Here is a 17,192-nt window from a genome sequence, read left to right on the forward strand (position 1 = left end):
CAAAATGCTTATAATTATTTATTTATTATATAATTAAATTATGATTTTGGTTGACTAACCAAACTAACTGTTACTCTAGGTTACCACAGAAAAAGTAATAGTACAACCACACAGAAGAAAAACTTCCTACAAAACCAAAGTTTGACAGCGATTCAGGGACAAATGCTGTCCCTTTCTAATGTATGGCACTATTTCTTTCTCAAATTCTCTTCTCTCTTAAAATTCAAGTCATTATCCTATCTGTGGTTGTTATCTGTGTTGGTTTGTGACCATCCTACTTTTCTAAGTTAATTTTTGGGATGCTTACTTCCTAAATGTTATTACACCTAGTGAGTAAGTTATTTAGGATTCTGAATTAAGATGTGTGAAGTGTTTTATTACTTCCTTCACTTCTATTCAAATTACCTCAATAATTAGTGTCACCATGCTTTTCCCATTAATTATAACATAACCTATTTATTCTTTATTTCTTAAGGTGTGCACTTAAGAAAAGAAAACTATATATCACAAAGTATATAGAGTATGTGCTTGGGGGTCATCCATTAATTACATCACATGAATTTCTAGGTTTTTTGACCCCTCCCTCCCTCCTTGTCACACTTAGTCACATTTGGCAAGCCCCTCCCCCCCCGGGTGTGACGTCACATTTTTGGCATTTTTTCAAGGAAATCTGCAAATCGAATTGGGTATCAAGGTATCATTCATATTTTATCAAAATATTTTTGAAAAAGAAACATTAGTAATTTTATAACTCAAAACTGATTAGGAACGAAAATAAAACAAATAAAAACGATTATCATTCCATAAAGCTGTTATTTTTTTTAAATACTGATGAAGTTAAAGTGACGTCATAAAGTTTGTGACTCCCCCCTCCCCCTTGTCACAACGTGTCACATTTTCTTGACCCCCTCCCTCCCCCTAAACGTGTGATGTAATTAATGGATGACCCCTTGGTAATCTGGTACCTGAAATTTCTCCCCAATGCCACTGAGTATTGGAATTGGAAGTAAAAGCTTATATAGAATAGGTATTCTACATGTCAAATGCAACCAGTATTTAATCCGTTCAGCTATGTAGACTGCTGGATTTAAGAGCTAGTCAACTGAGTCTTTAATTGCCAGATTACTGGAGATGCAGCATTATTTGTGTTTCCAACTGGTAGGCTAAACCTCTTCCCTTGATCTCCACAACTCCCGATTTAGTGCTTCTTAAAGCCAGTTGTTAAGATGCTAATCATTTAAATTTAAATTTTGCTTACAGACACTCCAGGAGCCTCCACCCAATTTCCATGCCATATTTGCGGAGCAATCTTTGACGATATTTCTAAAGTGGGCGACCACCTGAACACACATACCTGGACTAAACCAATTCTGTCAGAACAGTTATACAGCTGTAATGTCTGCCCTGAGACATATCCCACATCAGAACTGCTAGAAGAACACAAAAAAAAGCATGATATCAAAGGCTATACATGCTACATCTGCGATGCAAAACTCAAATCATTCAACACTTTAAAAACTCATATTGATAAACATGCTGACAACGATATTCATTGTGAAGTATGCAATAAAAACCTGACATCACGGTGGAGCTATTATCAACATATGAAGCTACATAATAATCATGGCTTACCATGTTCGCTTTGTGGAAAACTGTTTTCTGCTCGCAGCAAGTTAGATAATCACCTAATTTCGCATAGTAATGCAAAACCGCATGAGTGCAAGTTTTGTGACAAGCGGTATTCAAGGGAGCAATCTTTAAAAGTTCATATGAAAGTACATACAGGACAGAAAAATTATAAATGTGACATTTGTGAAAAAGCTTATTATAATACTTGGGAATTGAGACGTCACAGGGAAAATCATGATAAGGACAAGGAAAAATTAAAGACTTTTAAATGTTCGGAATGTGATTCTAGTTTTTGTACAAATGGTCAACTGAAATGTCACCATGTGGCTATACACAGTAAGGAAACCCCGTTTTCATGTGAAGCTTGTGATCTTAAATTTAAAAGTAAAAAGGCTTGGAAATACCATACTTTGACACAACACACAACAAAAGAACCATACAAGTGCGATATATGTAATAAAGGTTTCGTGTTTAAGTATGTTCTAGATCGGCATGTGAGATTACACACCGATGAAAGACCATACCCCTGTGAGCATTGTGACAAAAGATTTAAGTCTAAACCAAATCTGAATGTTCATATTGGCTATTTTCATAAAGATGTGTCTTGTGGTAAATAATACATTTATTAATAAGATAAGAATAATTATATAGTAGGCTAACTTCAACAAGCTGGGGTGCAACCGCGCACACCTTGCGTACCACCGGACTAGCTCTGTGCTTTTCTGCTGGAGAGTTTGCCTGCCCAGTCTGGCCTCGGTCCTCACACGCCAGCCTCGTAACCGCCGCGCTTAATGACACCTGCCGCACCGTTGCAGGTTGCCTCAAGCCGGCCCCGCTCAACAAGCTTTACCCATTAGCTGCAGTGGCTCCCCCTGACATCCGCTGGGAGGTAGCCTGCGCTATCGAAAAACACAAACAGGAGAACGACCAGTGGCACTCCTTATAGGGACATATCCCGTCACTTGCTCGTCTTAAAAGTCGCAGGAGTTTAATGAGGAGCACCAGCCCCCTGCAGGATGAGCCCGATGTGCGCCGCTTGCTGTGGCAGACCCGGTGCCCTCCACCGGATGTGTACGTGCCGGCTTTGGAGCAATTACCGCCTGGCCATAAAGAACCTTGGCCAATCTGAAAGTCCTTAAACAGGCTCAGGTCCCAAGTTGGTCGTTGTAAGCAAAACATGGCTAAATGGGGACTGCTCCGTAGCTCCTCGACTCAATGTACCTGCGACACAGCAACGCAAACCAAGGCACATCTACTGGCGCGCCCCGCATGCCCGCATCACTGCTCGGAGCTGGATCTGAGGGACGCGACAGCCCGGGCTGTCAACACCGCTGCCTATTGGGCATCCATCGTATAAAGGAACCTCGACACGAAAAGAAGATTACATATTTATTACTACCAAGTTATTTTATTAATAATTAAAATGTGGAATGGATGTTTGAATGAATATTCTCAATAACACAAAAACTCGCAAACGGCAGAACAGAAGCATTACCGCGGAAAACGAAAATTTAAATTTCATTATCTGCTATTCTATCGCGCGAATTCGCTCCCCAGAACTAGGGCTGCCATCTCGAATTTCGCCAAACCCGGACAAAGATTCAAAAAAACCCGGACATTTGGCGTAAATCGCATTTTTTCCCCGGACGAGTCCGGAAATAATATTTTTAAAAACAAGACCTTTAATTTTACATGTAGTTTTAATGTGCTTCCTTACATGAATAGTGTCCGGGTTTACCCTGGACACTTCTTGACACCCCCACCCGGACGGCCTCCAAACTAGGACAAATCCGGGAAAACCATATACCAAAATTTCGATTTTCGCGGTACGTTACAGATTTAGTTGAAAATCGTATTTATGAATTGTTACGAATCACAATTAGTGTATCAGCGTCACCGCTGTCACCAGCAGTGAACTATGAAACATGACCGAAATCCTATACTTAGAGTAAAATTCAGTACACTCCGGGAAGAAGTTGATAACTCAAGATCAGGGTTATCACGAATGTCGCATAATTCACATTCGCGAATGCGAATCCAAATGTTCAGGATGCGAATGTCCGAATGCGAATATGAATGTGTAGCTGTTATTATCATTCCTACATGATATGTTAGTACATAAAACATAGTTACCTTAAAACGGAATGTTATAAAATGCTAAAAATGCTGTCTAGGTACTGGTAAAATGGATAATATGGATTACTTGAAAACAGTTTGCGCGCACTGCCCATACGCGAGTCGACGAGACAGGACACGGCCTGCGCACATTCGCATTCGCAAAACATTCGCTTTTTTTATGCGAATGTTAAAAATTATGCGAATATTCGTGGCATCTCTACTCAAGATATAAAATTGAGGTAATTTGAACTTAGAATTGCACCGGATTCAAATTTCTTAAATTTTATATCTTACTACAAACACCGCTGTGGATGGGTACAGTCCCCGGCCTGGCGAGACTGCACAAACAATCCAGCACATTATAGAGGATTTCCCCATAACGTGGTATGCCGATGGACCTCCTGAAGGCGAGGCCATCAAGTGGCTGATTGGACTCGACCTGTATTTATAAGTTTGTTTTCTGTTTATTATAATATGCCATACGATTATAAAAATATATATATCTCGAGTTATCCACTTCCCGCCGTGTTCGGAATTTACCCAACCCTTTAATGAACACACAAACCTGGCTAATACCACCATACAGGCATACAATCAAAATTATTATTATTATTATTATTTATTAATCAGGCAGGCAGTTGAAACAACTGATAGTTGCCTGTATCTGAGTGATCTTCACTTAATATGTATTCTTTGCGCTGGTTAAGTATTTGTCTAGTCTGTTCTTAAACTGATTGACATTCAGTGCTGAGACCACATCTTCTGGTAGTTTGTTCCATGCTTGACCACTCTGTTGCTGAGAAAATGTCTGCGGGGGTTGTTTTTAGACAGTTTAGATATTAACTTATATTGGTGGCCTCGCAGACGGGTGTTACTATTGCGCTTGTACAGGTCTTCAAACTGGTCTATATCATAGTGTCCCGTCAGAATCTTAAACGTTTCAATCAGGTCTCCACGCTCTCGGCGATCTTTTAATGTTGTGAGCTTCAGCACTTTAAGTCTTTCTTCATAAGACATGTTTTTTAGTTGTTTCGGTATTTTTGTGAAACTACGTTGCACTTTCTCAAGCATCTCAACATCTTTGACGAAATAAGGACTCGAGACTTGAAAAGCATACTCTAAGATGGAATTATTACGCTCTCATTTATTCTAAAATCGTCAGGTGACAACCCAAACCATAGAGAAATAAGTAACATACATAGAGTGCTCACTTATACCGGCGCTCCTTCAGTTGAAAATAGAGTTCCAGTTAATCCGGTTATAATATTAGCTGAAAATTGTTGAGCATTAGACTGTTCGTTCGTCGCGACATCTATTGATAAGTAGAAGTACTGAAAAATCTGCCACTTGACGCTCGATGTGGACTACTAAAATAACCCGCGTTTTGTAAGAAAACTGATGTATGGAGTTAACACTCTATCTATACTTATTTCTCTATTAGACCGCCAGCCAGGAGCATATTTCGTCAGTCATCGCCTCCGGTTTTATCGCGGTGGAAAAACCGTCAGCTGTAAAATGAACATGTAAAAAATACGCGCCTCACTACTTTACGTCCGCAAAGTATGCGTAATGTGTAAATTGCGTATTCCATTTATGGCGTTACAGGCGTTTCACCTGATGAAATGCTACATGCAAAGTTTCATGATTTGTTATTGCTATTTATAAAGAGTTAAAGCGCTTATTTTTTACATGTTCATGCGACCTGCTGGCGTTCTTAGCCGCGATATAACGGGCTGACGATTTTTTTAAATTAACAATAACATCTGAACTATCACTTACTATAAAGGATCAAACGGAAGGCGAAGACAATTTTTTTTACGTGTTTCGGTGGCTGCTATTCCTCAACCCACGGAGCGGCAGCTGACGTCCACGAGGGTCCATTATACATAGCCGTTTACCACTATACGAGTTTACGCCCGGGAGGCGATTGGTCATGGAAATCTGTTCCTGGGTCGCCGTCTATATGATGGGAGTAAGTATGCTCGTTTCTTGAACGTCTGTAGATCGTAACGATCCAAAAAGCGAAAGTTCATTCCACAGTTTAGCTATGCGAGACAGGAAGATGAAATAAATTAAATTAAATTAATCTAGTTTTTTTTATTAGGGTTATAGACGCCAACGATCTCTGCATAAGGCGACGTGTTAGGGTTCCCCGTAGTGACGCGACTTTCGGGCAAGTCCAACACTGCGTATGTCAGTTCTGCCGCCGTTGCCTGTAACAGTTAAATGTACCTATATTAAATAAAATAAGTTCAAATAAGTAAAAAGTTGATTAACAAGCCAAAATTGTCAACCTCTCGCGCTGATGGTCTTTTTTAGGGTTCCGTGCCCAAAGGGTCAAACGGGACCCTATTACTGAGACTTCGCTGTCCGTCCGTCCGTCTGTCACCAGGCTGTATCTCATGAACCGTGATAGCTAGACAGTTAAATTTTCACAGATGATGTATTTCTGTTGTCGCTATAACAACAAATACTAAAAACAGAATAAAAAATATTTAAGGGGGCTCCTATACAACAAACATATTTTTTTTTTGCCGTTTTTATAAATAATGGTACGGAACCCTTCGTGCGCGAGTCCGACTCGCACTTGCCCGGTTTTTTATACGACGTTGTTGGCTAACAAGCATAAGGTCTGATGGCAAGCAATAAACAAGAAATTGATCTATTATTTTAATTATTGTAGCGCCATCTGAGATCTGCGTTTAGTCTCTTCCTTTGAGTATCGAACATCAAATTAGTGGGTTTCTAAATAAAAAAACAATATAACACTATATTTCACTTGAAATAGCTAATTTTAAACAACTTATTTGCAAGTTCGCTCTTCCCATCGATGGTAGCATTACATAGATGTGCGCTATACGCGTGCGCCCGTGAGGGACAGAACATACGCAATGCGACAAAATTAAAAACACGTTTTAACATTCCTGACAACATACCAAAAACAACCTACGTAATTTGGTTGGGTTATTTGTTGCCCACCATAAACAATACTAAAATTTACGGTGGGGAATAAAAAATATGAGACTGTGACAAGGACAATCATAGCGCTTTCTCTGCTACTCCTACTGAAATTTCTATAAGAGCATCTTATTTATAAATAAATAAATAAATTAGTACATTACGATACAAGTGTGAAAAATAGGAAATTCGAAACGAGTGGCTATAAATTAAAACACGAGCGAAGGGAGTGTTTTAAATCGACACGAGTTGCGAAGTACCTATTCGCACATGTATCGTACAACGTTTTACAGTACATATGGCCCTTTAAATGTTCGACATAGTAACGTAATATGCTAATTTTCGCACTAGTGTGATAAAGTAGCACCATATGTACTGTAAAAATATTATAGGACATTATTACACAAATTGACTAAGTCCCACAGTAAGCTCAATAAGGCTTGTGTTGAGGGTACCTAGACAACGATATATATAATATATAAATATTAATAAATACTTAAATACATAGAAAACACCCATGACTCAGGAACAAATATCCATGCTCATCACACGAATAAATGCCCTTACCAGGATTTGAACCCGGGACCATCAGCTTCGTAGGCAGGGTCACTACCCACTAGGCCATACCGGTCGTCATTTATTGACACTTCAAGCCAAGGCAAGTGCTGCCTTCTAAAGTTCACGTACGTTTTCTTGTACATTGTAGGTTCTGCCATCTTGTGGGCTACATTGGAAGCTTAGTTAGTTATAGTGTTGTGTTCCTGCCGGTGAGTAAGGTTGCCAGAGCTCAACGAGGGGGGGTGGGTTTAGGGTCGGCAACGCGCATGTAACTCCTCTAGAGTCGCAGGCGTACATAGGCTACGGAGACTGCTTACCATCAGGCGGGCCGTATGCTTGTTTGCCACCGACGTAGTATAAAATAAAATAAAAAAACTTGACATTTACACTTCGCGCCAATAAACAGGGAGCTCCTGTGTTACCCCCTACAGTTCATGCACGCTTCCTATATTAGTTTCCGATTTTTAAACTTGTAAATATGTGTAGGTATATTATTTACCGAATTAGTTTATATTATACTGTCTCTGTGAAAAATTAATGGCATTAAATTGAATTGAATTCCTACAAATCTTCCTCGCGTTGTTCCGGCATTTTGCCACGGCTAATGGGAGCCTGGGATCCGTTTGGCATCTAATCCCGAGATTGAGCACCTAAGCACTAGTTTTAGCGAAAGCGACTCAGCGGCGTAGCGTATGTGTTTGCCGCCCGGGGCCGATCAGAAATTTGCCGCCCTAATTTATGATCAACATCACTTAGTCAGGTCATAAGTTCTGTCACAAAAATTTTTACTGATAAAAAAGTTATAGATACAGTTTTGCATTAAGTGTTCCACATTTTTTTATACTACGTCGGTGGCAAACAATCATACGGCCCGCCTGATGGTAAGCAGTCTCCGTAGCCTACGTACGTCTGCAACTCTAGAGGAGTTATATGCGCGTTGCCGACCCTGTCACTCCGCACCCTCATTTAGCTCTGCCAACCTTACTCACTGGCAACACTATGAGTAGGGTCTAGTGTTATTTGGTTGCGGTTTTCTGTAAGGTGGAGGTACTTCCCCAGTTGGGCCCTGCTCTAGATCTGGAATGATATCCGCTGTGCTGTGCCCTACCACACAGAGCGAGATGACTTTCAAAGACGGATCCGGGTTCAAACATATGTAATATTCGAAAAAAAGTTATATTTTATTTTATTTTTTATTTTGCGTGTATTCGCGTCTAACGACAATCCCAAAGTAAACAAGTAGTAAATTAATAAAAACGAGCTTTACATTTTAAAATAATTAAATTACATTTTTATCAGTATAAAACAAGCTTTCAAATCAAATCTGGCAAACTTTGTTTATTAAAAGCTTTGTATAACATTTTATTTGTAAAACTTGTGACCTGACTAAGTACAAGACAAAGTTAGTTGGAAAAGGTAAAATACAAAGAATATCTTCAAAAACTCGACTACTGAAAATTTGGCTCATAAACTTATGAAAAAAGAAAAAAAAAACATCTTAAATAATCACACAGAAATATTGTAAATTTACTTCTTTTAAATACCTAAAGAAACACAATGTAACATAATTTACTTAATTACGTTCATACAGTGTATACAATTACACTGTATGAATGAGAAACCCGTTAGATTTTAACCACGTATTCCAGTTTTAAGGAGCAAAAAAATTCTTTGTATTTTGATCAAATTCAGCAAAAAAAACGTGAGTGTATGTGTTTTCTGCACACGACACGTTATTTATTTTTATATGTTGGCAAAAAAAACTTTACAATGAATAAATAGTTTTTTTTTTAGTTGCAGATAAATTTTGCGAGTTTCCTTTAAAACTTTAATGCCTCTTAGTAAGGCCACATAGTGTTTGCGTCGTCGCAGCCATAAAGGCGTTTTTCACTGAGTTATTTCAAAAACGAATTTTCACAAGAATTGTCATTATCTTTATAACAAGACCGATTTTAGAAAACTTAGTATGACATTTTAGTTTCTAAACATGTGATCAAGAATACACTTTTAACATCTGTCGGATTCCCATTGTGTATATTCAATATTCACAAAAATATTCAAAGGATAGCCGTGGTTGTGTGCTACGGTCATAAGCTTTAAGAGGGAAGTATATAGCACGGGATCGTCCATACAAAAAGAGAAAACGTTTTTCCACTTCTAAATATTTTCCATTCTCCATAATTTTTTAGTATGTTATTGACACAATGAAAAAACTAAGTTTATAGGTTTTCCTTTTTTTCAAAATTTGAAAACAATAAACACCTAAATAATTCTTAAAAAAAGCAAAACCTATAAACCTATAATAAACTATGCTGAAGCGATGGACATCAAAATCAAAGTGATTTGTTAAGATTTAGTTAGTGGAAAACGTTTTCTCCCGAAATGTAATTTCATAGAAAAAATACCGTTATTTCGCTAGGATCGCAAAGCTATTCTTCCCTCTTCATGTAAAAGTAAATGATTATTTCAGGTGAGAATGTTTTCTTATTTCATACGTTTTAGAGCGCGATTTTCAGTAGTCGTCTGCCTTACATTTAATTATTAATTATGGGGTTATAATTTCGTGTTTAATTATTTTCTGCCCTCCGGGCGGAAAGCGTCAACTTTTCTCTCGCTGCGCTAAACGAACTTCTCGGCGGAGGCGGAAAGCGGCAACTTCGTTTAGCGCAGCGGGAGCAAATTTGACGCTTTCCGCCCGGAGGGCAGAAAATAACTATTAAAGTAATTTTACATTATTTTTGTGTCTGGGCGGGCGCCTTCTGTACAGCAGCAAAGCGCCCAATGCATTAGGTAAGCCCGATGCTTTTGCATGAGGGCGCCGAAAGCGCCCGTTATTCGATCACCCGCAGCGCGACACTTACGTCGAGCTACGCCCGACTCTTTCAATATGAGGGCACCGAAGGCGCCCGGCATTGAATCGCGCGTATCGCGCCACGTTTATTGGGCTGCGCCCAACTATTTTTGAACGAATGATGGCGCCGAGGGCACCCGGCTGTAGATCGCGCGCAGAAGGCGCCGTGTTAAATTTGATGTGACGTCATATAGGGTTATAGGCGTGTTATAGGTTATACCTATAACCAGCGGACAAGCGAGTAAACTCGTCGGTGGTTTGGAACGCCGCACTCCGGTAGCGGTTGACCGCCCCCGCACACCCGCCCCACGCCGTTCGCTCCCGCGGTACGTTAGTTCATTTCGTGGCTTGATTTGAAAATATTGATATCTTAATTTTATATTTTTTTAAATACCGTTTTTGCCGCCCCCTCTTATGTGCCGCCCGGGGCCATGGCCCCCCTAGCCCCCCCCTCGCTACGCCTCTGAAGCGACTGCCATCTGACCTTCCAACCCAGAGGGTAAACTGGGCTTCATATTGGGATTAGTTCCGATGTTTTCCTTCACCGAAAGCGACTGGCAAATATCAAATTATATTTCGTACATAAGTTCCGAAAAACTCATTGGTACAGTCAAGTGCAAAAATATGTATCGAAAGAATCGTCTCATAAATATGGTACTACTCTCTTATTACACTGGAATAAGATGCTATGGGACATATATTTTTGAGTAAGATGTGTAAACCTACATTTTACACTTGACTGTATGAGCCGGGGTTTGAACCCGCGACCTCCGGATTGAAAGTCGCACGCTCTTACCGCTAGGCCACCGCTTCCGCGCTGAACTCCTACAAATATACTCACATAATTGTTTTCTGCGGTCTCCGCCACCGCCCCCTTGCGTCGTTTCCAGACAACGAAGGCTGATATCGACAGCAGCGCCGCTACGCTCAGCACCACACCCCAAATCAAACCTTGACCTGGGAAGTATAACACATTTCTTTTTTTTTGATATTACAATAGCCTACTACCCCGTCGATAGTGACAGTGACCTTGCTTACGAAGTAGGAGGTCCCGGGTTCGAATCCCGGTAAGGTTTGTGTGTACATCACGAATATTTGTTCCTGAGTTATGAATGTTATCTATGTAATATAAGTAGGTACCTATGCATATCGTCGCTTAGTTTGTTTTGTTTGTACAAGTTTTGTTATTTTGGAGCTTGGTCGATCTGGTCCACAAATATTTACATACATATTTATACTTGTTTCAAACACATCAACTTCAATAAAATGTCAATGTTACGAATGCAACTTATTATTATATAAAAATATTCCCAATGCAGTAGCTAAACGCAGCCGTCGGGCTCGGCTAGTGTTCGGAGGCTTTTTAAAAGCACCAATAGGAGCGCTCCACATGTTCTGCATCGCGGCCAATTAGAAGCACCTAAAAAACCACCTTTTGTACCGATCAAATATTTAAAATCACTCTTTCATCATCCTCCAGACTATCAACACCCACTTTCTACATTTAACCGTATTGGCAAGAACCCTTGTAAACCAGTACCTTTTGGAAGATTATACCTAACACTTAATTATATATCGAAGTTTTATTTGAGTCGTCGAGATTCTGACCTGCACGGCGGCTACAGTCAAAGTGCGTCGAAAAGTTGTAACAGACGGGCGTAACAGAACCTCGACCTTGGTCCGGCTAGAATATCTCTTTCTTGTTTTCATTTATAACTGCGTCCTTAACGGACGTACGGCAGTCCAGACCACCTTGCACTCAGGATCCCGGACCAGACCAAGGTCGGAGTCCGGTCAGTTAAAGGTTTAAGGCCTCTATAGCTCTCATCTCTACATGCGCGTAATTATATTATGCGGTTAATACCACTGTGCAAGCGGGACAGCAATATAATTGTGCACGTGCGATAGAGATAGCAACAGGCGGGTCAATGTACGAAATTGTTAGTGCTTAGCGTCCTTACTTTAAAATTAGTAATTAAAAAAATTAATTATCATAAAAAAAATAAAAAAAAACTCGACTGCACACTAAAAAGACTTTTTTTATAATATTTTTTTATTTTATTTATAACTTTTTAGTTACCCCCAAAAATCCTATGACACTCCCGTGATCAAGACGAATCTAACGATACGTACCTCATACATCAAAATCCAAGAAGCCGTTTAGGCTACAGGAGGCCACAAAGAAACAGACATACATACATACATACATTCGATAAACATTACCCTCCTCTCTTTGGCAGTCGGGTAAAAATGTACTTACTTGTTTTTTTCCCTGTTTCGGCTTCTGCGTCATCTTCAATTTCTTCATGGTTCAGCTTCAATGTAATATTTTTCGAAATAGCACGTTCGTCATATCGCTCTATAGCATGTGTGCCGTTTTCGTATTCTATCTGAATGTATCGGTCCTGAGCGCAAAATAATATTTTAGAATCGCATGAGTCGTTGAGTATGATTTTTAGTTTATTTTCATTCTTTTTTCTGTTGTAATGTTGACTGTTAAAGTCAGGTACTTCTATTTTAGAGGTTTTCTTGTCTGAAACAGAATATTTACAATTTTAATTTCACAACACATTACACATTTTCTAGACACATTTTATTAGTGACACTTAGGGGTTAGCGGGTGGGTAGGTAAACGTCAATGGCATGGAATGAAAAAAGAAACATTTATCAGCCTACCCTTCCCATTTAAAAATAGTTATTTGTTTTACAAGGGGGCAAAGTTGTTGTTTAACCGCTCGTGCTAATATTGATAAGGTTTCAAGGCACGAGGGTTAAACAAACTTTGCCTTCGAGTGAAACACAACATTTTTCACCACACCAACGCGAGGAAAATAATAACTATGAAATACCAAGAACAAAAAACAAACCAATGCAAATCCAAATGAACGTAACTAAATATTTATCATCCAAAATCATCATTTAAAAGTCAATTCTACTAGCTAACATAAGGAAACGACTCAAAATTTGCATCTGATTACTTTGCCCCACATGTGGATAAAACGCAACTTTCTCATTCGTTTATGAACAACCAAGAGGGCCTTTACCAGTTGGTGTGGTGAAAAGACTATAGTTCTTTAATGTCAGTTGGTAAGTGGTTATAATTTTTATGGCATTTTTTTAATGGCATTTAGATAACAATTTTTGCTAAAAAGTTTAACAATCACCAAAACCGTCAAGATCGTATCAAAACCACATTTTTTAAATATAGGTATTAGAATCGACCTTTAGCTCACCACTTACCAAGAATTATACCTAGTAAAACAGTGGCCTTATAGCAGTGACATATATAGATTATTTGCTATATTTAATTAAAGCGCTGATGGCTTAGCGGTAAGAGCGTGCGACTTGCAATCCGGAGGTCGCGGGTCCAAACCCGGGCTCGTACCAATGAGTTTTTCGGAACTTATGTACGAAATATCATTTGATATTTACCAGTCGCTTTTCGGTGAAGGAAAACATCGTGAGGAAACCGGACTAATCCCAATCAGGCCTAGTTTACCCTCTGGGTGGGAAGGTCAGATGGCAGTCGCTTTCGTAAAAACTAGTGCCTACGCCAAATCTTGGGATTAGTTGTCAAGCGGACCCCAGGCTCCCATGAGCCGTGGCAATATGCCGGGACAACGCGAGGAAGAAGAAGAAGAGTTATATTTAATTAAAGTCTAACCTTGTATGTACCAGGTGAGGCTTCGATCGTCGAGGGGTTTTGTCCCGCGACAGACGACGCTCAGGGGTTTGTCGCGGCTAAACCACACCGTCTCGGTATCTAGTTCCACGACAACATTTGCTGGCCCATCTATAATATTATAGCTGTTTGTTTAACAAGGGGGCAAAGTTGTTGTTTAAACCCTCGTGCTATATTATACTATTGATCGTTGCGAGGGTTTCTAGGCACGAGGGTTAAACCAACTTTGCCAACGAGTTACCACAATTTTTTTCACTACGCCAGCACAAGGAAAATACTAACAGTAAAATATTATAAATAAAGAAAACCTTTACGAGCTGGAGCGGGGAAAATAGTTTTATTTACTTATCAAGACATTAACACAATTGACGTGTATTTTTGATATAACCACAAACGACAAGACAATTCGAATGATGAATCGAATCGGAGAAAAAAAACGATTTTCGTAATACGAAAAAAAAATTTATCTTAATGTAGGTAAACTACACGATATCACAACTGAAAAGTTATAACGACAATTGTTCCTGTTTTAATTTTAATCGATTGCAAGAATCATTAAACATTCGCCTTACGATTATCGTACGCCATAAACGTGTAAATCTTTGCTTCTCGTATGAATGTAAACATTCAGCATACGATAATCGCCTATCGTCAACGATAATCTGAGCCTTAAGGGGATATGTCGGATTATAAAATTAGACAGTTATAGGTACGTCATGACATCGACACATACATATTACAAAAGCCACATGGTCACGTCACCTCCTGCCATTTACTCGAGTCAAACAGGCCCGTGGTGTTTCACCAACTTGACAATTGACTGACATGTTCCCGTCCATTTCTGGGTGGGTAAGTAACGACGGCAAAAGTGTCAATGATCTACTTGTTGGATCAGCAATAACGCTGAATTGTCAAGGTCAGGCGACAATTGTCAGCGTAGTGAAATAGGGGCCTGGAGCCTATTTCACCAACTTGACAATTGTTCTTTTTTTTAATGTGAAAGGGTGAGAGGAAAAAGTCGCCGTCATCGAAAACGATGTGGTGGAAACGGCGGTGTGTGTGTGTGTGTGTGTGTGTGTGTGTGTGGAAATACATATAAAAATTAATTTATTATTTATATATCTGTTATGTATTAGATTTGTATTTTTAATGCCTTTGTTATACCTATTATTGATTACATAATTGTTTACCGTTTTATATAAATTCCACAGTGAATCGGTTTTAATTGTCATACTATGTAATTTTTTGAAAAAATTAAATTGAATATATAAGGGTTGATAATTAACGAACCATTGTTTCGTCGTAGGTACCAACCTAGAGTCAATATTTATTTGTTAGACCAGCGATGTACGTCGAATTGTCAATGTAATGTGACAATTGTCAGCATGCTGAAACAGCTGGTGCCTGCATGGCTACCACCAGTTTGACACTGACGTATTGGCTAGCGTGAGCGTAACTTACTTTCTTTGCATCTCGCTCGTACAGGCATATTAGTGCGAGCGAGATGTATCGAAAGTAAGTTACGCAATCGTTAGCGAATATGTCAGTTTGACACTGCTCAGGCAGTCATGGTAAGGGTATTAGTGTCAAAGGGGCCACTAACCCGACGGCAAAAATGTATAAGTGGGTCCATGAAGTTTTTCGTGATCGCTCGTTCGTTTACCAGATTCCTTATCAGGCAAATGTTTGACGCAATATATCTTGGAGTCCTTGTCTGATTCTAGTAGCGTCTTAAACAATGTCAGAATAACCCTGCCTGGACTGTTAATATGCTGGATTCTTTTTAATAAAATACCGCTTTCTAAAAAAAACATGTGAATGGTAACTACTTTCAGACGGAAACAATAAAAAATATATGAATGATAACTTAGCCATAACCTGTTTTTCGGGGGCAAAACGTACCAGTGCTAATAGGGGTCACAAACCCGGTTTCACCGAAATGGAAAAGGGTTTACAGCCAATCGGAAAAACCGGGTTTTAACTTTGTAAAAACCGGCTTATTCGTGTTTTTCTTATATATATAAGTACTTACATAGTTTAATTGTTTTGATGAGCAACATGCATTTCAGAGTTTATTATTATATTTAATTTAAACCAATACAATACATTATACGCTCTAATTGTGTGAATAAACAGCTTACTATTTTTTTTTGTCTGAAATCTTATTGATATTGATAGCAATCAATAATCAAAATGAGAGTCCTTAAAATAATAAAAGAACTTTTAACAATGTTTACTATTGTACTCGTGTATTGTAGGTACTCTAAACTTTCAACTCACAACGACATTAGCACACCATTATGCATATTGCATACTTAACTTCAATATTAATAAACACATCAGTACCTCTAGTGTAAATAAATTCGATTTCGAAACGTGACGTACGCGTTTGCGTTTAGTCTCATTTTGTATTGGATTTAGAAAGAGCGCGCCAAGCGGGACGTTTTGGAAACTCAAAATCCTATACAAAATGAGACTTAACGCAAACGCGTTCGTCACGTTATGATGTCGTTCAAATTTACACTAGGGGTACAGCTAAGCATCAACTCACTGCATATTTTGTTAGTCTACCCACTAATGTAAGTCTATGTATCGAATACGCTAAAGTAAATCAAATTATATGATCACATTTTTTACCAATAAAAATTTTCAAATATACTAAAATTGCGCTAGTTATATTTTGTACTGAGCGGTATATGGTCGCGTATGGCTAGACTTATTTTCTTACACCTAAGATTAATCCTACTAAGGTAAATTAATGAGTTTGTTGTTTGTCAATAACCCGCATTTAGTGCAGAAATAATGTTTTGCCTTTTGCGTAGTTACACTAAATGGGACCGTGCGAAGTGCATGGTGGGGGTAAGTAAAGCGATCCCAGCGCATAAGGTGGTAAAAATTTGAACTAACTGCGGATAGCGTCTTTAACATTTCGTACAATTATATGGCTCGAAATGAAACTTTGATTTACGATTACTCCTGAAATATTCATTGAAATTGTATGGTGTAAGGGACCATTGTAATCTGTATGAAATGCTTAATATAACTAACGTATTTTTTTTGATAATTGTTAATAATGTATCCATGTAAATAGCTTTGCAAATGCCACATATTACGTGATCTTTTTCTAGAAGTTACGAATGGATATAGTAAGTTATCCTTAAAAGATAGACATTTAACATCGCGGACTTTTTTTTAGACCTATGAATGAGAAACAACCCCACCATACATTGTGTTGTTATAGCTCAAACGGATTAGGCAGCGTTTTCGATTAAAGCTCCTAGCCAGCGTGATTTTTTCCGAAAACATCGTTATATTTCACACAATTTACACAAAACCTTAACAAGTTATATACTTAAGCCTTCCTCAAGAATCATTCTATTGATAGATGAAAGTCGT

At 38.8% G+C, this 17,192-nt stretch overlaps 1 protein-coding gene across 2 annotated transcripts in view; it reads right to left on the reverse strand.

Moving 5' to 3' along the window:
* Window positions 1-3,432: 3,432 nt before the first annotated feature.
* Window positions 3,433-17,192, reverse strand: part of LOC133533104 (uncharacterized) — a 38,805-nt gene continuing 25,045 nt past the window's right edge. Inside the window, exons 6-10 of one of the 2 annotated variants that reach the window (XM_061872057.1) lie at window positions 15,400-15,597; window positions 13,779-13,907; window positions 12,375-12,647; window positions 10,956-11,071; window positions 3,433-5,960 (exon numbers count right to left, since the gene is read on the reverse strand). In XM_061872057.1, coding sequence (XP_061728041.1) covers window positions 5,835-5,960; window positions 10,956-11,071; window positions 12,375-12,647; window positions 13,779-13,907; window positions 15,400-15,597 — 842 coding nt within the window. In that variant the 3' untranslated portion in view covers window positions 3,433-5,834. The remainder of the gene's footprint in view (window positions 5,961-10,955; window positions 11,072-12,374; window positions 12,648-13,778; window positions 13,908-15,399; window positions 15,598-17,192) is intronic. The other variant, XM_061872058.1, reaches the window with a different exon arrangement.

This window comes from Cydia pomonella, chromosome 28 (genome assembly GCF_033807575.1).
Source record: "Cydia pomonella isolate Wapato2018A chromosome 28, ilCydPomo1, whole genome shotgun sequence".
NCBI lineage: Eukaryota > Metazoa > Arthropoda > Insecta > Lepidoptera > Tortricidae > Cydia > Cydia pomonella.